The sequence below is a fragment of the Rana temporaria genome, chromosome 12 (assembly GCF_905171775.1).
Source record: "Rana temporaria chromosome 12, aRanTem1.1, whole genome shotgun sequence".
Taxonomy (NCBI): domain Eukaryota; kingdom Metazoa; phylum Chordata; class Amphibia; order Anura; family Ranidae; genus Rana; species Rana temporaria.
Genome location: NC_053500.1, coordinates 109,814,151 through 109,837,834, shown reverse-complemented (window position 1 = coordinate 109,837,834; position 23,684 = coordinate 109,814,151). Strand labels below are relative to the sequence as shown.

The window sequence follows — 23,684 nt, the reverse complement described above, 5'->3', positions numbered from 1 at the left end:
ACTAAAAATGTAAATGTATTTAATTGTGATTTTATGTGAATGTCCAACACAAAGTGGCACATAATGGTGAAGTGGAAGGAAAATGACAAATGATTTTCAATATTTTATTTTATTTATTTTTTTACAAATATCTGAAAAGTGTAGCGTGCATTTTTTTCCAGCCCCCTTTACTCTGATACCCTGAACTATAATCTAGTTCAGTGGTTCTCAACCCTGTTTGCGAGGACCCTCAACAGGCCATGTTTTGGGAATTTCTCTTAGATAAAATAGCTGTCCAAAATACCAAACCATTGGCTGATTTAAAACACCTGTGCAAGATAAATAAAACCTGCAAACATGGCCTGGGAACTTAAAGCGGTTGTAAACCCGCATATACATTTTTATTTTATTTTTTAGCCCTGCAAGGCAAAAGCCATAATGAGCTAATATGCACCGCATATTAGCTCATTATGAAATACTTACCTCGGAACGAGGTAGGGAACTTAACTGGTCCACGCCGAGCGTGTCTTCTGGGTATCGCCGCTCCAGCGCTATGATTGGCTGGAGAGGCGATGACGTCACTCCCGCGCATGCGTGCGGGAGATTTCAATCCAGCATGGGTCGGCGGGGCCGGCTCTTCAGCCGAGGATCCCCCCCTGCGCATGCGCCGCTGCAATCAGCGGCGCATTGCGAGGGGAATATCTCCTAAACCATACAGGTTTAGGAGATATTCTTTATACCTACAGGTAAGCCTTATTATAGGCTTACCTGTAGGCAAAGGTCAAAAATGTGGGTTTACAACCACTTTAAGGACAGGGTTGATAACCACTGCACTGGTGGGAACTGATTGCTTTCAGAAGTCACCTAATAAGTAAATAGAGTCCACCTTTTTGTGTAATGTAATCTCAGTGTAAATACAGCTGTTCTGGGAAGCCCTCAAAGGTTTGTTACGGAACCTTAGTGAACAAACACCATCATGAAGGCCAAAGAACAAACATGTTAGGGATAAAGTTGTGGAAAACTTTTTAAAGCAGGGTTAATTTGTAAAAAAATATATCTCAAGCTTTGAACATCTCACGGAGCACTGCTCAATATATCATTCGAAAATGGAAAGAGTATGGCACAACTGCAAACCTACCAAGACATGACCGTTCATCTAAACTGAGAGCATTAGAGAAGCAGCCAAGAGGCCCATGGAAACTCTGGAGGCACTGCAGAGATCCACAGCTAAGGTGGGAGAATCTGTCCACAGGACAACTATTAGTTGTGCATTCCACAAATCTGGCTTTTATGGAAGAGTAGCAAGAAGAAAGCCATAAGAAGTCCGGTTTGCGAGAAGCCATGTGGGGGACAAAGCAAGCATGTAGAAGAAGGAGCTCTGTTTAGATGAGACCACAATTTTGCTTTTTGGCCTTAAAGCGCTGCACACCACCCAGAACACACCATCCCCACCGTGACACATGGTGGTGGCAGCATCATGTTGTGGGGATGCTTTTCTTTAGCAGGGACATGGAAGCTGGTCAAAGTTGATGGGAAGATGGATGGAGCCAAATACAGGACAATCTTGGAACAGAGAGTCTGCAAAAGACTTGAGACTGGGGCGGAGGTTCACCTTCCAGCAGGACAACGACCCTAAACATACAGCCAGAGCTACAATGGAATGGAATGGTTTAGTTTAAAGCATATTCATGTGTTAGAATGGTCCAGACCTAAATCCAATGAAGATCTGTGTCAAGACTTATATTGCTGTTCACAGACGCTCTCCATCCAATCTGACAGAGCTTGAGATATTTTGCAAAGAAGAATGGACAAAAATGTCCCTCTCTAGATGTGCAAAGCTGGTAGAGACATCCCCAAAAAGACTTGCAGCTGTAATTGCAGCGAAAGGCGGTTCTACAAAGTATTGACTCAAGGGGGCTGAATACAAATGCACGCCACACTTTTCACATATTTATTTGTAAACAAATTCTGTCCACTTCACAATTGTGTGCCACTTTGTGTTGGTCAATCACATAAAATACATTTATGTTTTTGGTTGTAACATGACAAAATTTGGAAATTTTCAAGGGGTGTGAATACTTTTTCAAGGCACTGTAAAGTCTTTTCTTCCTTTTTACTTTCCCTGCCTGAGCCAATTCCTTTATTTGTGTCTCACACGCTCCCCCTCCCAGACACTGCAGCTCACAGTGGGTGGGTTTCAGTAACAGAGCCAGTGCTGTCAGTTCAGAAAGCAGTGGGCAGGACTAGGTGTGGTCAGGTGCTGACTGACAGCTACAGGATTGGAAATCGGCAGTGACAATGCTGATAGCCACATGTCCTGCAATGTTTTCACATCCCACTGTAATGCAAGCAGACAGCCTACTGTTCATAAGAGATTGAATTCAGGAGCAATGCAGCATTGTTGTCAACTAGGGTTGTCCCGATACCAGTATCGGTATCGGGACCGATGCCGAGTATTTGCGGGAGTACTTGTACTCCCGCAAATACCCCCAATATCTAAATAGAATACTTTAACCCCACCCACCCCCCGCAACGAATGACCCCGTCGCATACCGCAACAACGCCGCCGCTGCATGGTTAAACAGCGTGGGGAATATCACAGCTTTCATTTGAATAGCTGTAGTGTTTCCCGTCGCGTATAGACACTCCCCCTTGCTCGGGATCTGTCCAATCCCGAGCAAGGGGGAGTGTCTATACGCGGCGCAGCGGGGAATACTACAGCTATTCAAATGAAAGCTGTGATGTTCCACGCACGCTGTTTAACCATGCAGCGGCGGCGGAATCTAGGTATGGGGGGACATGGCTGGATATAGGGGGGACATGGCTGGATTTATGGGGGACATGGCTGGATTTATGGGGGACATGGCTGGATTTATGGGGGACATGGCTGGATATAGGGGGGACATGGCTGCATATGTGGGGGGACATGGCTGCATTTGTGGGGGGACATGGCTGCATTTGTGGGGGGACATGGCTGCATTTGTGGGGGGACATGGCTGCATTTGTGGGGGGACATGGCTGCATTTGGGGACACATTTAAAAAAAAGTATCGGTATTCGGTATCCGCGAGTACTTGGAAACAAAAAAGTATCGGTACTTGTACTCTGTCCTAAAAATGTGGTATCGGGACAACCCTATTGTCAACCATCACAGGAATCTAAATTAGGTGGGCACGGGCTGGATCCACGGGCATTTGTGGGACATTGCAGGGGCACAAAAGTGTAACACAGTAAACGGCGAGTGCTACATAAATATACATTTCCTAACAAAGGTGCTATACATGGTTAACTCGGTGTGATGGGGGTGGGGTGATTTTTCAGTCAAAAGGATTTCAGTGAAGAGCAGATATCCATCTTTTTTTTTTTTGCCTGTAGGAGATGAGGGTAGATTTTTGTTTTTACAGCGCTCAAGGTGATTGCTGTCACACAACAAACCACCAAAGCCGTACACATTGCACAACGTATGATCGCTTTGTCAGGGATTTATGCTTTGAAGTGTTTAATCTAGTATTTAGGTTGTGGTGGCATTCTATATGAGGATTCTCTTCTTCCGATGGGTTTGGACTTTGCTCATTGTAAACACGCTCATGAGATAATGCGGTATAGACCTTTAAAAGCAGTTCGGGTATAGAAAAATATAAACAGTCGCACTCACCTAGATGGCTGCAGCACCAATCGCAGCTGCAGTTGTCTCTTGTCTTGTTAAAGAGGAAGTAAACCCTGATGGGTTTACTTCCTCTTTGTTTCTTTGCAAAGGTAAAGCATAATGGGATACTATGCATCGCATAGTAGCCCATTATGTGTCCCTTACCTGCAGGAGAAGCCCGCAATGTCCAAGTCTTCCTCGCTAGTAGCGAGCGTCCATCTTCACCCCTCTTCTTCTGGGTTCTGTGAACTCCGGCTCTGTGACTGGCCGGAAACTGCGTGACGTCACTGCTGCGGGATCCACCTTTAACGGCATGACCCCATTCACAAAACGGCACGCTCGGTGCACCTTCGCTACTGTCGGTGCTGTCATTTTTGCAAATATCTCCTAAACCGTGTAGGTTTAGGAGATATTTGTTGCCCCTACAGGTAAGCCTTAATCTAGGCTTACCTATAGGTATAAGTTGTCTGTAAGGGTTTACAACCACTTTAAAGACCGCTGATCGCTCGGTTCTCTGTATTTGGACTGCTTAGAGCTGATGACTGTCACTGGCTCTTTGCTATCACCCTCCAGCACTCACTAGAGTGCTGTGGACGGGATGGGAGCTGCTGGCTTGTGCTTTCTGTGGAACATTAAAGCCCTGTACACACGATCGGTTTGTCTGATGAAAACAGACCGATGGGCTGTTTTTATCGGTCAAACCAATCTTGTGTGGGCCCCATCAGTTTGTTTTCCATCCGTTAAAAAAAATAGAACATGTTTTAAATTTTTCCTATGGATAAAAAACAGATGGTGGGGAAAAAACACGATCGTCTGTGTGGAAGTCCATCGATCAAAAATCCACGCATGCTCAGAATCGAGGCATGCTCGGAAGCATTGAACTTAATTTTTCTCAGCACGTCGTAGTGTTTTACGTCACCTCGTTTGGACACGGTCGGATTTTTGACCGATGGTTTGTAGGCAAGGGTCGGATTTTTGACCGATGGTTTGTAGGCAAGACTGACGAAAGTCAGCTGCATCGGATATCCGACGAAAAAATCCATTGGATTAGATTCTATCAGATGAGCCAGCTGCTAATCCAGGCCTCTGGGTGGATCGCAACTTTCCAGGGCCTGAAATGGCTGAGTGTCGCCAGCCGACAACGGGCTTTAGCCTGTTGTTGGCTGAAAACTGGTCACAAGAGTGCAGAACAAAGTGCACTCCTGTGATCCATAGAGCTTTGGCCCTACTTCTCCTTTAATATCTATTAGGAAGCCTCATTCTGTAGAAGTAAGACAGTCCCATCTACATTCTTGGAGTATTTTCAGTATTTAGGCATGCGTGACTGTCATTCTTTTGTGACTTTTTGTATGGGGCAATCCAAGCCAACATCTGTTTTGCCTCAATCCTTGTCAATGATGAGTTTTGTGGTTGTTGCCAGGCATTCATTCATGGAAGGCCTGTATGTGAATACCACAGCCATTGGAGATTTAAACAAATAACACAGCTTTTAAATATTTAGAGCTAGGGTTGTCCTGATACCGATACTAGTATCGGTATCGGGACCGATACCAAGCATTTGCCCGAGTAATTGTACTTGGGCAAATGCTCCTGATGCTTCACCCGATACTTGTACTGTCAGCGGTGATCAGTGTGCAGGGAAGTTACAAGCACCGATCACCGCTGTATAGATTTTAAATTAATTTCTCCGCTTCTCTCTACACCCCTCCCCCCGCGCGGCTTTCAGCTGCTTTAAAATCAGCGGTGATCGGTGCTTGTAACTCCCCCACATACGATCACCACTGACTGTCCCGTGTCCTCCTCCAGCCCCCCTCCGTTTTGCTGCAGTCTGTGTATCCTGTGCATCCCGCCGTGTATCCTGTGCATCCCGCCGTGTATCCTGTGCATCCCGCCGTGTATCCTGTGCATCCTGCCGTGTATCCTGTGCATCCTGCCGTGTATCCTGTGGATTCCTCTGTGTATCCCGTGCATCCCGCCGTGTATCCCGCTGTGTTTCTCACCACTTCCGTGCTCCTCCACCCCCTGGAAATTTCAGGATGGAGAGCGGGGTAGGAGCCGGTAAATTACTTCTCCGAATGGACAGAGTCAGTGATCACTGACTCTGTCTATTCACATAACTGAAACATTGTAAACTGTGATTACAATGTTTCAGTTTATGAATGAAGAGAAGACGCTGTCTTCTCTCCTTTCTTTTTCAGCGCAGCTGATGCTGCTGAGAAAGGGACTGGGGAACATGTGTCCCTAGTCCCTTTCTCTGTCTCAAAGGAGAGATTTCAGAGGTCTGTTAAGACCCCTGATATCTCACCAAAGCCCCCCCCCCCCAATAGGGCTGAAAAAATAAATAAAAAAAATAAAGAATAAAAAAAATTATTGTAGAAAATAAATTAAAGAAAAAACACACAGTCACGGTTCACCACCCCCCCCCCCCTTAAAAAAAGAAAGCATTATAAATAAAAAAACAAATTGTTAAAGAAAAAAAAAAAACTACTGACACATGTGCCGCTGTCGCATGAGATTAAAAAAAAGTATTGGTATTCGGTATCAGCGAGTACTTGAAAAAAAGTATCGGTACTTGTACTCGGTCTTAAAGTGGTATCTGGACAACCCTATTTAGAGCACCAACGTGTGGGCAGTACAGTTTTCATCTACTGGGTCTCGTGATCATTGGCCTTGTGGTTGGGATCAGAACATAAAGAGGACACAGGAGTGATTATTCTAGAGTAGAAAGTATTTTTATTTGTACTGGGTGAAGTCCTTTCTTTTGACTTGAGCACAGAAAGCCCATATCAGAGACCTGAAAAGGAGTGGAGATTAAATTTCCAGCAGAACATAAAGACGCCGCCAAAATCTATTCTATTCTAATAACTAAGATCTGAAATGTCTTTGTATGACCCAGTCAAAGCCTTGACCTCAATCCAGTTTAAAATCTGTGGCAAGTATGGAAATTTGCTAATTACTAGAGGAACAACTTGGGCATTCTCCGAGCTCGTTTCTATTTGAACATCAACACTTCATTTTAATTTTTTTTTTTATGCCAAACAGATGCACCTCAAAAAACGCTATCACAAGCGGGGGATGCTAGTAATGGCAGCACACTTAACGTATTTGCCGGCGTATAAGACGACCCCCTAATTTTCCAGCCAAAATTTTGGTTTTGGGATATACTCACCGTATAAGACTACCCCCTTCCTACTAGTCATGCCTCGCCTCACGGTGCCACCATTACATGCCAGACTGTGCCCCATTACATGCCAGAGTGTGCCCCATTACATTACCCCTCCATTGTGCTGTTCTCCCGGTCCGCGCTCTGCTCCGTGCCCCCCCTCGCTGTGCCCTTACCTTATCCTAAGGTAGACATGCAGAATCGCGGCCGTACTGTAAGTTTGCTTCCCAGGAGGCACTGTGTTCAGTGTTCGCCTATCACGGAGGCCCTCTCGTCCGAGGACAAGAGGGCCTCTGTGATAGGCGGACACTAAACACAGGATGAGAGGGCCTCTGTGATAGGCGGACACTGAACACAGTGCCTCCTGGGAAGCTGAGTCACGGAACGGAAGACGTAGGAGGCGCGGCTTTTGAAAAAACATACGGCCGCGATTCTGCATGTCTTTAGGTAAGGTTAGGTAAGGTTAGGTTACCGGCGTATAAGACGACCCCCGACTTTCAAGAAGATTTTAGGGGTTAGAAAGTCGTCTTATACGCCAGAAAATACGGTATGTGAATAGATACCTGCCCATATTAAGTCATGTCATTAGTTAAAAATGGGCATGTACTGTTGCCAAAGTCAATGTTTCTTATTTGTTCTGTATGACTTGAGCTGTGATCTACCTATTGCTTGTTCTATTGGATGGATTCAATAAAAGCATGAATTAAAAAAAAAATGGGCATGTGTTTATATAAGGTTACTGATGTCACCAGCATCCCTTTGGTCACATGTGTTGCACGGCAGGGAAAGGATCCAGCCTGCAGATGATTGGAATAAAAAGAAGCTCTTCTGATGTTTGGCTAGGATGAGTTCTTATGACACCCAAACTCATCTAATGCTTGCCAACAGTTCCCATTATACAGGCAAAGCTAGAGAAAGTTGGCAGAGAAGAAAAATGCATATACAAAGCTAATAAAGACTTACTCCAAAAGATTTTTTTATTTTTTTTTGTAAATCTAGCCAATTAGGTTTTCTAATACTTATGCACCTAACCATTTTTTTACTTCTGTGGCAAAACAAAAAAATGTACTGTAGTGAAGTCCCCTTTTTTGTAACATTTGTTAATTTTCATCATTTTCTTAGGTCAGAGCGGACTTGGGAAATCTACATTAATAAACACACTCTTCAAATCCAAGGTCAGCAGAAAATCTGTGCAGCCAACAGCTGAAGAGAGGATTCCAAAAACTATAGAGATTAAAAGTATCACTCATGGTAAGAAACACGACGGTGGTAGAAATCCAATATGTGGAGGATATGGGACTAGAACAATGCATCTAATGGATTTAAAGTACAAGTTCATGTTTACAAAAAGGAAACACATGTGTTAATCATTTTTTTTTACCTGCAAAAAAAAAAAGTTTTTTTTTTTTTTTTTTTTAGTGACCTGAAAAGCATTACACCCACGATCAGCAGATTGTGAGTGTAATGCCACAGTCCTGTAAAAAAAAGCTTTATTAACCTCTTTAAGACCGCCGCATGTACATATACGGCGGCAGAATGGCACGGACAGGCACATCCACGTACCTGCCTAAACGTGGGTTGGGAGATTCCCCCCCCCCCCCCGGTACATGCGGCGGTTCCCGTGGCTGTCCGAGCGATCCGGGATGAGGGGGCGGCTGTTCGTTTTTGTCCGCCCCCTCCAGATCACTCCCAGCCAATCCGCGCGCGCCCCCGTGTGTCACTTCCTCTGCCTGTGTAAACACAGGAAGAGGGAAGTGATGTGATCTCTCCTCTCGGCGGTATTTTCAACCGCCGCTGAGGAGAGATCGCATCACACAGTGAGTCTGCACAACACTACACTGACACCAGGACACACAGGCACATTAACCCCTTGCGATCACCCCACCCTGTCGCAGTGTCACTGAATGCAGTGATCATAAATGTACTGATCACTGCATTTAGTGTCAGTGACAGGCAGTTAGTGTTAGGTCCAGGGTAGCCCCCGTACCCCCCTTGTTTTAAGTTTTAACACCTTGATCACCGTCCTAGTTAACCCTTTCACTCCCTATTGCCAGTGTCACTAAGCGATCATTTTTCTGATCGCTGTATTAGTGTCGCTGTTCCCACTACGTAGCTATTTTTTTTTTATTGCAATTTTTTTTTTTTTTTTTACTAAAGACACGTGGCTGAATAAATTTTGGCCTAAATGTTTGACTAAAATTTAGTTTATTTGATTTTTCTTATAATAAAAAGTAAAAAATATTGTTGTTTTTTTTTTTCAAAAATGTCGCTCTATTTTTGTATATAGCGCAAAAAATAAAAATCGCAGAGGCGATCAAATACCACCAAAAGAAAGCTCTATTTGTGGGAAGAACAGGACGCAAATTTTGTTTGGGAGCCACGTCGCACGACCGCGCAATTGTCTGTTAAAGCGATGCAGTGCCGAATTGTAATGACCCCTTGGGTCATTTAGCAGCATATTGGTCCGGTCCTTAAGCGGTTAACAATAAACCAGTACAGCATAGCCAAAAAGTACTTTCCAATGCAAGTATAAAAATGGTCAGAACCAGTATAACTCTGGTCTGCATTTTACATGCCACTGAAATCAAGACTCTCTTGCATTCATTCAACCTGTTATCTTAAACCTTAACATAGTATAACAACATGTGCAGGTTACCATATTTAAGCATTAAACAACATTCAACCCTAATAGCCTGTCCATGACGAGGTCCAGCCGGGGCAAGCCCAGGGACATCCAACCATGTGGCCTGCAGCTTATCATAGCACATCCCATGTGTTGGTAAATTAGTTTTTCCATCCGCATAGTATTACCCACTGCAGTAATCAACTCCTTGACTGTAGGAGGATTTTCTGACTTGAGTATAATCTCTTGGCTATGGGCTGTTGTGGTGGACTCCCTATATTTGTAGGCAATTGTCAGTGTCCCTTTTTATAAAGGAAGATTTGTAACAAGTGAAATATTTGCGCTGTAAAGTGTTATACAAATTAATGTGTGTGTGCATATAACCACATACATATACAAGTACAAAAAATGGGTGGGGAAAGTCCAAAAAAAGGGGGAGTGACACTAATATACCAGTAAACAATATTGTTGAATAATCATTAATCGAGGGCACAGTGCTGAAAAGGTCCAGGTACAGCAAAATCCAACCATGTAGGGGTGCAGTTCATCAATACTTTATCCAATCAATAACGTTGTGAAGTGAAAAATGTTGAAAAACACAACAATAAAAATAAAATATAAAAATAGAAATAAAAATAAAAATAAGGGTCAAAGTATTTCAGAAGAAGGAGGCCTTGTATCCAAAAAGGGTGAAAGATAGTGAGCCGTAACCAAGATCTCATATATGCACCGCTAGTGATCCCAGCAGCTCACCTCTAATCTGGCAAGCTGGATTAAATCAGCCTGATCCTGATGGGTGTGGTCCGTTGTTGAATATCACATACGGGTCTCCATAAAGTGTGTTACATGAAAAAGTAAAAGGAGTAGAAACCAAATGGTGTGATAACGTCACAGAGAGGGATAGCAATGTCTTCTGATTTAAACCAGTGGAGATGCACTCACATGTGGGTGAAAAAACTGGGGCTCTTATCCACGAACGCCGAGCTCGTCAGTCCCTCCTTCCTCTCCCTTACTGATTCTCCAGGGTTAGGAGTCCCGTATCCCCAATGGTTCACGAGTCGGCTCTTGTTATGTATGAGGATCTCGGTGGTGTATGTGGGGTAAGAGAGAAGGACAAGCCTGATCGTGTGATATCATCAACAATAAACAAAAACCCCCCAGGAATGCCCAGGTAGTAATGCACTCACATGAACAATATAACATAAAAGACCTTCCTCCACGAGTGCGGACTCGCAATAAATCTGTGCCTCCAACACTTCCCCTCTATCTGTGGCTCAGTCCGGACACTCAGATGTGGCAGTCATACATGGGGGGAAGTGGAATAAACAACCACAGCGTAGCCCAGTCAGACGTGAAAAGTTTATTTTAAAAGCACTTAAAAACTCACATTTAAAATTGAAATTGCTGCATCAATCCGACGAGTGGCGAACTCGTATATCCAGTGGTCGGATGCTGGAGTGTGTCAAGCCCTCCAATCCCAAAAATTGGGATTGGAGGGCTTGACACACTCCAGCATCCGACCACTGGATATACGAGTTCGCCACTCGTCGGATTGATGCAGCAATTTCAATTTTAAATGTGAGTTTTTAAGTGCTTTTAAAATAAACTTTTCACGTCTGACTGGGCTACGCTGTGGTTGTTTATTCCACTTCCCCCCATGTATGACTGCCACATCTGAGTGTCCGGACTGAGCCACAGATAGAGGGGAAGTGTTGGAGGCACAGATTTATTGCGAGTCCGCACTCGTGGAGGAAGGTCTTTTATGTTATATTGTTCATGTGAGTGCATTACTACCTGGGCATTCCTGGGGGGTTTTTGTTTATTGTTGATGATATCACACGATCAGGCTTGTCCTTCTCTCTTACCCCACATACACCACCGAGATCCTCATACATAACAAGAGCCGACTCGTGAACCATTGGGGATACGGGACTCCTAACCCTGGAGAATCAGTAAGGGAGAGGAAGGAGGGACTGACGAGCTCGGCGTTCGTGGATAAGAGCCCCAGTTTTTTCACCCACATGTGAGTGCATCTCCACTGGTTTAAATCAGAAGACATTGCTATCCCTCTCTGTGACGTTATCACACCATTTGGTTTCTACTCCTTTTACTTTTTCATGTAACACACTTTATGGAGACCCGTATGTGATATTCAACAACGGACCACACCCATCAGGATCAGGCTGATTTAATCCAGCTTGCCAGATTAGAGGTGAGCTGCTGGGATCACTAGCGGTGCATATATGAGATCTTGGTTACGGCTCACTATCTTTCACCCTTTTTGGATACAAGGCCTCCTTCTTCTGAAATACTTTGACCCTTATTTTTATTTTTATTTCTATTTTTATATTTTATTTTTATTGTTGTGTTTTTCAACATTTTTCACTTCACAACGTTATTGATTGGATAAAGTATTGATGAACTGCACCCCTACATGGTTGGATTTTGCTGTACCTGGACCTTTTCAGCACTGTGCCCTCGATTAATGATTATTCAACAATATTGTTTACTGGTATATTAGTGTCACTCCCCCTTTTTTTGGACTTTCCCCACCCATTTTTTGTACTTGTATATGTATGTGGTTATATGCACACACACATTAATTTGTATAACACTTTACAGCGCAAATATTTCACTTGTTACAATTATCACTTTTTGTCTATCGAGGTAGACCTCTTTTTTATTTGCAGCAGTATCCCCACTTTTCACTTGTCCCCTCACTCTAGACAGCGCAGGAGTTCACTTCACTTATAAAGGAAGATTTGTGTTTTCCAACATAGTTAAAGGGGTTGTAAAGGTACAATTTTTTTTCCTAACTAGCTTCCTTTACCTTAGTGCAGTCCTCCTTCACTTACCTCATCCTCCTGATTTTTCTTTTAAATATCTTTATTTCTTCTGAGAAATCCTCACTTCCTGTTCTTCTGTCTGTAACTCCACACAGTAATGCAAGGTTTTCTCCCTGGTGTGGAGTGTCGGGACGCCCACTAACACACAGCTCCTTTCTCTATCTGCAACGTAGAGAGCGTCCTGATCCTCCTGTAGTCCAAGGGAGGGGGCGAGCACGACACTCCACACCAGGGAGAAAGCCTTGCATTACTATGTGGAGTTACAAACAGAAGAACAGGAAGTGAGTATTTCTCAGGAGAAATAAGGACATTTAAAAGCAAAATGGAAGGATGAGGTAAGTGAAGGAGGACTGCACTAAGGTAAAGGAAGCTATTTAGGGGAAAAAAAATTGTACCTTTACAGCCCCTTTTTAAAGCGGGAGTTCACCCATAAAAATTTTTTTACCCTTAGATTGATGCTCATTTTGTCTAGGGGAATCGGCTAGTAGTTTTAAAATCGAAGCAGTACTTACCGTTTTAGAGAGCGATCTTCTCTGCCGCTTCAGGGTATGGTCTTCGGGACTGGGCGTTCCTTCTTGATTGACAGTCTTCCGACAGGCTTTCGACGGTCGCATCCATCGCGTCACGAATAGCCGAAAGTCGGTGCGGCTCCATACTGCGCCTGCGCACCGACGTTCGGCTACTTTTGGAAAATCGTGACGCGATGAATGTGACCGTTGGAAGCCTGTCAATCAAAATAGGAATGCCCAGTCCCTCAGCCCATACCCGGAAGCGGCGGAGAAGAACGCTTTCTAAAACGGTAAGTACAGCTTCGATTTTAAAAAAACTAGCCGATTCCCCTTGACAAAATGAGCAGGAATCTAAGGTTAAAGCGGAGTTCCGGCCACAATTTCACTTTTTTAAATATAAATACCCCTGTAATACACAAGCTTAATGTATTCTAGTAAAGTTAGTCTGTAAACTAAGGTCTGTTTTGTTAGGTTGTTACAGCATTTAGACACTTTATAAAATAGAAATTGACTGGGGCCATCTTAAGTGTGGGCATCATGAAGCCAGACTGTATGACTTCCTGGATTTCAGCCTTGCAGATCTCGCACATGCTCAGTGCTGCACAAGCAGTGTAATAGGTTTCAGATCAGGTTTCAGCACCTGTACTCTCCAAGTCACATGATTCTTTGAGACTGGGGAGTGCACAGACTCCTGGAAAGTTACACCCACTACATTCCCAGGAGTCTGTGCGGTGTAGGTTAGGAAGCTTAAGCACCTAGGTGCAGGAAGAGGGAAGATTAACTATTCTGCCTAGCAACAACACTTTGCAGGCATCTAAAAAAAAATGTTTTTTTCTTAAAGGACTAATGACATTTTTTTAAAACTACTGATGTAATGTTATATTTATGGGGGGAACTCCACTTTAAAAAATGGTATTTCCGGGTGAACCTCCACTTTAAGGTTTGCACACTTCCGTTCTTTGGAATAAATTGTTTCTTGAAGTGAGTAAGAAAAATAAAAAATTGTAATCTTGGTATGAATAAATAAGCCTGGAGGGTACAACGTCCCCAGTGATACAGGTAAGGACTAGTAGAACATTGCGCACGATGTTTCTCTCAACGGGCTTCCGTATAGCAGAGGACAGAGTGGTGATGAGTGCTTTCTTCCATGACCTATATCAACTAGATTTGTCTTCTTGCAACCATAAACTCATTTTGTCTAATGTGTTACCCTGTGATTTCCTTTTAGAAATTGAAGAAAAAGGGGTTCGGATGAAACTGACAGTCATAGACACTCCTGGATTTGGGGACCACATTAATAATGAAAACTGGTAAGTTAACCATTTCTTAAAGTGCAACTAAAAGAAAAAGGTGCTACTACCCCCCCAAACCATCTGAATGTTCCCCTGAGCTGTCGGGTGCAGGATAAGCAGTGGCTCAGCTGCAACTCCGTACATGCTCTTCAATCTTTTCAAATTTATTGATACTCAATATAAAAACAGGTAGGTACAGCAGATGTTAACGCGTTTCAGCCATGACGGCCATGCACCTGTCTACAATTTTAAACTTTTAAATGCAAGAGCCCTTCCTAAGATGCTCCATATGGTGCTTCGTATTGCCTTCATTGACCAGAACAATTTCAAATTTTTTTTTCCTCTAATCCTGGTCTTACTTTGCTGCTAAGAGCTGGAGTTATCCAAGCCAGTGTTTCTCAACTCTAGTCCTCAAGGCACCCCAACAGGCCATGTTTTCAGGATTTCCCTCAGATGAAACGACTGTTGTAATTACTAAGGCAGTGAAACTGATCAAATCGCCTGTGCAAAATAACGGAAAGCCTGAAAACATGACCTGTTGGTGCGCCTTGAGGACCGGAGTTGAGAAACCCTGATCTAATCTATCCTGTAGTCCGAGAGTGCCCATCGTGGTACCACAGAGGCGCTCTTGGTGGGTAGGTCACAACTTCAGGGAAGTCGAGGAATTGGGAACAAAACGGACATCTGCTTGTCTTAATACCTGTATCAGTCAGGCAGCAGGTGAAATGAGGATACAGTCTGCACCGATCCTTCATTGGTGGGGGGGGCAGAAACAGACTTTTAGGTAGATTCACGTATGACGGCTTAACTTTGTGCGGGCGTAACGTATGTTATTTACGTTACGCCGCCGCAAGTTAGAGAGGCAAGTGCAGTATTCACAAAGCACTTGCTCCGTAAGTTGCGGGGGCGTAGCGTAAATTGGCCGGCGTAAGCGCGGCTACTTCAAATGTGGAAGAGGTGGGCGTGTTTTATGGAAATTATTCGTGACCTCACGTAAATGACGCTTCGAACGAACGGCGCATGCGCCGTCCGTGGACGTATCCCAGTGCGCATGCTCCAAATCACGTCGCAAAAAGTCAATGCTTTCGACGTGAACGTAACTTAGCCCAGCCCCATTCACGGACGAGTTACGCAAACGACGTAAAACGTGAAAAATTCGACGGCTGTCTGACGTCCATACTTAACATTGGCTGCGCCATCTTTTTGGTGGTTTATCTTTACGCCTGAAAACGGCGTATCTTTACTGCGACGGCTGTGCGTACGTTCGTGAATAGGCGTATCTTGCTGATTTACATATTCTAGGCGTAAATCAGTGTACACGCCCCTAGAGGCCAGCGTAAATAGACAGCTAAGATACGACGGCGTAGGAGACTTACGCCGGTCGTATCTTAGCAATATTTAAGTGTATCTCAGTTTGAGCATACCGATACGCCGTCGTAACTGTACCTGAATCTGGCTCTTTGTCTTTAACGCAGACCTATAGTTAGAAACTGATTTTAAAATCCATTTGCTCCCTATGCTCAGTAGAAGTTATAAAGATGGGCCCCAATACTTGACTGCAATCATGGGCAGCCTCCCTAAAATCCTGACATTTACTGCTTAAAGGGGTTGTAAACCTCCCTGCAGTACTTATACCTATAGGTAAGGCTTACCTATAGGTACTGTAAATATCTCCTAATTGTGCGCCATTTAGGAGATATGTACTGTATATTGCGCTGATGACATTGACGCATGCACTCTGAAGGAACGGCTGCTCGTCCTGTTTCTTCAGGAACAAGTGCCATGACTGGCGGGGCATGCACGGGAGTGACGTCGCGCAGCTCCTGCCAGTCACATAGTCAGAGTCTGTGGCCCCGGAAGGAAGAGGGGCAAATATGGATGCGGCCTGCAGCGGGGACAGCGCAGGCTTAGTTTGCAGGCAAGTATCACTTAATGTGCTAGTATGCGGTGCATACTACTAGCACATTATGCCTTTATTTTGCAGGGAAGGGGAACACTTTTTTTTTTTTTTTTTTTTTTCCCCCGCAGGGTTTACTTCCCCTTTAATATCATGGCAAAGGAATTGGAAATAAGGGTCATAGGTAACTAGTCAGTGGCCCTGTCATTTACATTTCCTGTCCCATTAATGCGGCTTTAGGCAGGAAGTAGCAGAGTTTCAGGATACCTGTAGGGAGTACTTTGGCACTAGCTGCAGCTTTTGGTAGAAGTTAGGGCCTAGGCCAGGGGTGTCCAAACTTTTTTCAAAGAGGGCCAGATTTGATGAAGTGAACATGCGTAAGGGCCGACCATTTTGCCCGACATTCTTTGAACCATTAAAATGTGGTCTAAGTGTGTTCGTTTGAGTACTAATACACTGCCCAACACAAATTCTCTTGCCTTTGTGGCTGTGTGTGGTGTAGAGATGAGCGTGGGCGTGTTATTTGGATATACCGTATTTATCGGCGTTTAACACACACCTTCACTTTAGGAGGGAAGTTTCAGGGGGAAAAAATGTACATAAAAAACGGTGAAGCAAAATAAGGGTTATTGCCCATCAATGCAGCCTAATCAGTGCCCATCTGCAGCCTTGCCATTGCCATGAATGCAGTCTCTCCATTGCCATGAATGCAGCCTCTCCATTGCCATGAATGCAGCCTGATCGATGTCCATCTGCAGCCTTGGAGGGAGGGGGGGGGGCAGGATGAGAACCAACAGATTACATACAGGAGAATCTCCTGTTTACACAGCAACCTCCTTAATACAATTTCTCCCGCCTCCTATGATAGACAGAGGAGTCGTCCAATGGCAGTCCAGGAGATGGGACTTCCTATTACAGATGTCACTGAGTAAACAGGAGATTCTCCTGTATGTAATTTGACAGCACTCGTTCCCCCTCTCCCTGTCCCTTTCGAGGCAGCGCTGATAAATACAGTATATATCCAAATTACCAGGGGGCCACAATAAACTGGAACGGGGGCCGCAATCGGCCCCCGTGCCGGACTTTGGACATGCCTGGCCTAGGCAGACCCAAAGTCTGTTTCCAGCCTTAAGTCTGATTTAAAGGATAGGTTCACTTTAAAAAAATAAAAAAAATGCAAATTTTTTTGCAGGTAAAAAAATGTGCATTTACTATTATTATTTATTTTTTATAGATCGCTAATGCCGACTGTCAGTCTGAGCTGTCTGCCTGTACATCGTTTCACGCTGACCGGAAGACCTAATGCATTAAAACAGTGTGCAACAGCGCCGTGGTACTTCATTAAAGCGGGGGTTCACCCAAAAATCAACTTTCTGCCATTAGATCCAGCATACTGCTGACATCTGCAGTATGCTGGGTGTTTTTTTTTTGTACTTATCGTTTTATCAGTCTATGTTATCCGGCTCCGAGCGGGTATTCCTTCCGGGTATAGGCGTTCCTAAGCCAAGCGGAGTTGATTGACGGGCTGCTAAAGCGCATCACGCCTTCCGAAAATACCCGAAGTGACGCTCGAGTGTTTACGGCGCCTGCGCAGTCAGCTCTACACAGCAGGCGCCGTAAACACTCGAGTGTCACTTCGGGTATTTTCGGAAGGCGTGACGCGCTTTAGCAGCCCGTCAATCAAATCCGCTTGGCTTACGAACGCCTATTCCCCGCAGGAATCCCCGCTCGGAGCCGGATAACATAGACTGATAAAACGATAAGTACAAAAAAAAAAACCCAGCCTACTGCAGATGTCAACAGTATGCTGGATCTAATGGCAGAACGTTGATTTTTGGGTGAACCTCCGCTTTAAGAACTACAAGCCGCAAAGGATATTGGGACTTGTAGTTCATTCAGTCACAGAACTCTGTGAATGAATGACGCAGCCTCCTGGGTGGAGCCCCGTACAATCACGCTGTTTCCAAAAAGTGACAGCTAATACGAGGAACTTCTCCCAGTACTGCTGTCAGGGAGAGAGGGCAGTGGGGAGCGGCTGCAGTAGCAGGAACATGAAACCTAAAAATGGGTGGAATATGTAACATGTTCCCGAAGGTGAACCTATCCTTTAAATCTGACTCCAAGGCCGATATAAAAAGCAATGTAGAATGTATTTGTGCTTTTAAGCGCAAGAACCTGAATTTGACTTGGTATTCGCTCATTGCAGCCCCTGTACAGCAGAGCTCAGAGTGGCAGGCAGAAGCAGCAAAATGAGCCAGTTAGGTGTGCTGCAGTGCAAGGCAGCAGTATGCTGATAGGGGAAGAGGGCAGACCGAGAGAGAGATGAGTTCTGTGCGGTTTGTTCTTTCATTGTCCAGTGAGTCACAGGGAGAGGGTGAGGCGAAGACTTGTAAGGCCGCGTACACACGATCAGTCCAAACCGATGAAAATAGACTGGGTTTCATCGGTCCAAACCGATCGTGTGTACGCCCCATCGGTCAGCTGTCCTTCGGTCCAAAAAAAGAGAACTTACTTTAAAATCGAACCGATGGATGCCTGACGATAGGTCAAAACCGATGGTTAGTACGCAAAAGCATTGGTTCAAAACCCGCGCATACTCAGAATCAAGTCGACGCATGCTTGGAAGCATTGAACTTCGTTTTTTTTCAGCACGTCGTGTGTTTTACGTCACCGCGTTCTGACCCGATCGGTTTTGGAAACGATGGTGTGTAGGCACATCAGACCATCAGTCTGCTTCAGCGGTGAACCGATGAAAATGGTCCGTCGGACCATTCTCATCGGATGGACTGATCGTGTGTACGCGGCCTAAGTGGAAGTGAAACTGCAGCAGAGAAAGATCAGGCCTCTTCTGATAGACAGAACTGTGCTGTGTGGCAGAGCTATTTAAATTGCAGGGCTGGATAGACAGAATTGCACATTTTTGGGAAGGTAAAACAGCCCCATGTATGCATTTTATCTGTATAACTAGCTGTTTGCCTGAAGTTCTACTTTAGGTACCCCCTAGACATCAGATGATTGGAAGATCCAACCAAAAAAAGCTGCAATTCTTTAGCATTATAGAATGAACAAGCATGCTGTTATTGGATCTTCCCATGCCAGTCAGAGGGCAGGCGTTCGGAGAGGTTGCACAGTACCCACAGACATGAATCTTTTCCATATCTGACCGCACTGTCCAGATAAAGGAACAGTCATCTCCTGGTTGTAGATTTGTGTCCATCCATTCATTCTAAGTGTTGCCACCTTTAGTGTGAAACCTCTTGAAAAACATCTAATGGTATATTTTGGCACTTTTACAAAACGGGCTCCATAAAACATTTTTTTTTATGTTTTTTAACCACTTCCATACCGGGCACTTATACACCCTCCCGCCCAGACTAATTTTCAGCTTTCTGCGCTGTTGCACTTTGAATGACAATTGCGCGGTCGTGCTACACTGTACCCAAACTAAATTTTTATCATTTTGTTCCCACAAATAGAGCTTTCTTTTGGTGCTATTTGATCACCTCTGGGATTTTTATTTTCTGCAAAAATAAATAAATAAATGACCGAAAATTTAGAAAGAAAAAAGTTTTTTTTTGTTTGTTATAAAACATTGTAAATAAGTAAGTTTTCTCCTTTACTGATGGGCACTGATGGTGCTGCACTGACGGGCACTGATAAGGCAGCACTGATGGGCACCGATGAGGTGGCACTGATGTGGTGGCATTGATGGGCACTAATATGCGGCACAGATGGGCATGGATAGGCGGCGCGGATGGGCATGTATAGGCGACACAAATGGGCACGGGTAGGCGGCATGGATGGGCACGGGTAGGCGGCGTGGATGGGCACGGGTAAGCGGCGTGGATGGGCACGGGTAGGCGGCGTGGATGGGCACGGGTAGGCGGTATGGATGGGCACGGATAGGCGACACGGATAGGTGGCATGGATGGGCACGGATAGGTGGCATGGATGGGCACGGATAGGTGGCATGGATGGGCACGGATAGGTGGCATGGATGGGCACGGATAGGTGGCATGGATGGGCACGGATAGGTGGCATGGATGGGCACGGATAGGTGGCATGGATGGGCACGGATAGGTGGCATGGATGGGCACGGATAGGTGGCATGGATGGGCACTGATAGGTGGCATGGATGGGCACTGATAGGCGGCATAGATAGTGCAACACATTAAAGTGCCCAATGTATGTGGTGCCAAACAATGCCTGCCAATCAGTGATGCCCATTGTGGGCACTAATTGGCATCTTTTTTTGTGTTTGTCATCCCTGGTGGTCTAGGTGGGCATCCCTGTGGCATCTGTGGTGGGCATCCCTGGTGGTCTAGTGGCATCCCTGGTGGTCCAGTGGGGGGGGGGGCTGCACTGATAATCAATCAGCGCAAACCCCCCCCCCCCCCCTGTCAGAGGAGCAGCCGATCAGCTTTCCTCCACTCGCGTTTGACAGACGCGAGTGAGGGAAAAGCCGTTTACCGGCTTTTCCTGTTTACATCGTGATCAGCCGTGATTGGACACGGCTGATCACGTGGTAAAGAGTCTCCGTCGGGGAGACTCTTTATCTAGATCGGTGTTGCGGAGGGTCAGACTGACACCCTGCAACAACGATCGCCACGATGCACACCCCCGGGGGAGCGCCGCGGCTCAATATCCTGAGGACGTCATATGACGTCCAGTCAGGATATTGAAACCACTTTGCCGACGTCAATCTGTCATTGGCGGGCTGCAAGTGGTTAACTATTGAAAATAAGGCTTATCCAATACATTTTTTTTTTATTTGTAAAATGTCTTGGCGTGTTTAATGGCTCGCATATATGGTTCCTATATTTATTTAATATAATTATATTTCTGTAGCTGGATGCCCATTATGAAGTTCATTAATGACCAGTATGAGAAGTACCTACAGGAAGAGGTGAACATCAACCGTAAGAAGAGAATTCCAGACACCCGAGTCCACTGCTGTATATACTTTATTCCGGCCACAGGACACTCGTAAGTCACTTTTTGGAAATGTATCGTTTTTGTATAATATATATATTTTTTTATTATTATACTGCAGGAATAAAGCTTGGTTGTGCCAATAAATCTCATAAAATGCATCTTGTTTGTATCACATCACCTTTATGTCAACATACGCTGGGTGTGTAACCCTGTGCGTCCAATCCTGGTGCTTTAATGCGCCAAGGAGGCACAGGTGCCCTACCCAGCCCCTCTTCCTGCAGCTGTCAGTCTATTGCATTGCAATTTCCAGAAAACGACAGAGCTGCAGATTGAAAAGGAAAGGTAGTTTGTCGTAACATTCAATTACGAGATGACTTGTTTCGCAATTGTGTATATTATATTATATATATTTTTTTATTTACTTTTTTTTTATTCTCCCACGATGGTGGAGTTACCCCTTTAAAGCAGTATTAATCCCAAAAACAAACATTTATTAAATTGCAGCTTACCAATTCTTATGCCGCGTACACACGATCATTTTTCGGCATGTAAAAAACTACGGGCCAGATTCAGATACAATGGCGTATCTGTCCGGCCCGCGTAACGTCCGATACGTTACGCGGCTCTAACTTTGAGCGCAAGTTCTTTATTCAGAAAGAACTTGCGCCCTTAGTTACGGCGGCGTAACGTATGTGTTTTGCGGCGTAAGTCTGCGTAATTCAAATGTGGAAGGGGGGGGGCGTGTTTTATGTTAATGTGTGATGACCTGATTGACGTTTTTTACGAACGGCGCATGCGCCGTCCATGTACATATCCCAGTGTGCATTGCTGTAAATGACGTCGCAAGGACGTCATTGGTTTCAACGTGAATGTAAATTACGTCCAGCCGTATTCGGCAACGACTTACGCAAACAACGTAAAATTTCAAAACTCGGCGCGGGAAAGGCGGCCATACTTAACATTAGCTACCCCTCATATAGCAGAGGTAACTATACGCCGGAAAAAGCCGAACGAAAACGACGTAAAAAAAAAAAGCGGCGGCCGTTCATTTCTGAATCGGGGTAAATCCTCATTTGCATATTCCTCGCGTAAAAATACGGAAGCGCCACCTAGCGGCCGGCCTGGAATTGCAGCCTAAGATCCGACGATGTAAAACACTTACACCTGGCGGATCTTAGGGATATCTATGCGTAACTGATTCTCTGAATCGGTCGCATAGATACGACCGGCCACACTCGGAGATACGACGGCGTATCAGTTGCCCCGATCCTCGCCTACTGTGGTTCGCCAGCGGGGCCATCAGCTTCTCCCCGCATCAGGAGACCACCTAGGAGAAGCGCTCTCCTTGGGGGTACTGTGCGGGCGCACTCTCGAGTCCGACGTTTGCACCAAAGACACAGAATGCTGAACTCTGCGCCCACGCCATTGGATTTGATTGACAGCAGCGGGAACCAATGGCTGCGCTGCTATCAATCTATCCAAACAAGACCAGAGACACCGGCCAGAGAAGGTGAATGTGTCTCCGGCGGTGGAACGAACGGGCTCAGGTGAGTAAAACTGGGGGGCTGGTCAGTGACAGAAGTGTTTTTTACCTTTTCAATGCATATGATGCATGAAGGTAAAATGGCACAAGGGTTTACAACCCCTTTAATTGTGAATCCATTGCATTGTGAATGAGTACATCTGCAGGGCGAGTCAAGTCTTCAGTTAAAGGTGCTGCAATATTTGCTGAAAAGATTTGCTCAGCACTGAGGATTTAATGGATTATGTTCTTGTCACAATACAAATAAGGCATCTGTACATATTATCCTGTATTGTTTATCTATAAGGAGGGAAAAGGTGTGGAGTAACCTTGGATTGAGAGTAACTTGGTTTGAGAACGTTCTACAAGACCAGCAATTAAAAAATAAATACATTTTGACTATTTACAAGTGATGTCTTGATATACAAGTAGCGTCATGTCACAACTGAGTTTAAAAAAAAGAAGAGAGGCGCCTCCTTGCTCGGGTGAACTGTCCAATCCCGAGCGAGGGGGAGTATCTATACGCAGCGCGGCGCGAATCATTACAGCTATTCAAATGATAGCTGTAATGTTCCCCGTGCGTATTAACCAAGCGGCGGCAGCGGGGATGCAGGTAAGGGGGACATGGCTGGCTATGGGGGGGGAGACATGGCTGGATAAGGGGGGGGGGGGGAGACATGGCTGGATATGGGGGGGGGGGGGACATGGCTGGATATGGGGGGGGGGGGACATGGCTGGCTATGGAGGGGAGACATGGCTGGCTATGGGGGGGGGGGGGGGGACATGGCTGGGATATGGGGGACATGGCTGGGATATGGGGGACATGGCTGGATATGGGGGGGGGAGACATGGCTGCATATGGGGGGGACATGACTGCATATGGGGGGGACATGACTGCATATGGGGGGGACATGACTGCATATGGGGGGGACATGACTGCATATGGGAGGGACATGACTGCATGTGGGAGGGACATGACTGCATGTGGGAGGGACATGACTGCATATGTGGGGGAGACATGACTGCATGTGGGAGGGACATGACTGCATATGTGGGGGAGACATGACTGCATATGTGGGGGAGACATGACTGCATATGTGGGGGAGACATGGCTGGATATGGGGGGGGACATGGCTGCATTTGGGGACACATTTAAAAAAAAGTATCGGTATTCGGTATCGGCGAGTACTTGAAAAAAGTATCGGTACTTGTACTCAGTCCTAAAAAAGTGGTATCGGGACAACCCTAATCTGGGGTAAAACTGTCCACATAC

At 45.3% G+C, this 23,684-nt stretch overlaps 1 protein-coding gene across 4 annotated transcripts in view; it reads left to right on the top strand.

Moving 5' to 3' along the window:
• SEPTIN9 (septin 9) overlaps window positions 1-23,684 on the top strand; it is a 421,638-nt gene that overhangs the window by 365,269 nt on the left and 32,685 nt on the right. For all 4 annotated transcript variants that reach the window (XM_040330151.1, XM_040330153.1, XM_040330152.1 and 1 more), the window contains 3 exons: window positions 7,910-8,038; window positions 13,994-14,075; window positions 20,803-20,940. In XM_040330151.1, the coding sequence (XP_040186085.1) occupies window positions 7,910-8,038; window positions 13,994-14,075; window positions 20,803-20,940 (349 nt within the window). The remainder of the gene's footprint in view (window positions 1-7,909; window positions 8,039-13,993; window positions 14,076-20,802; window positions 20,941-23,684) is intronic.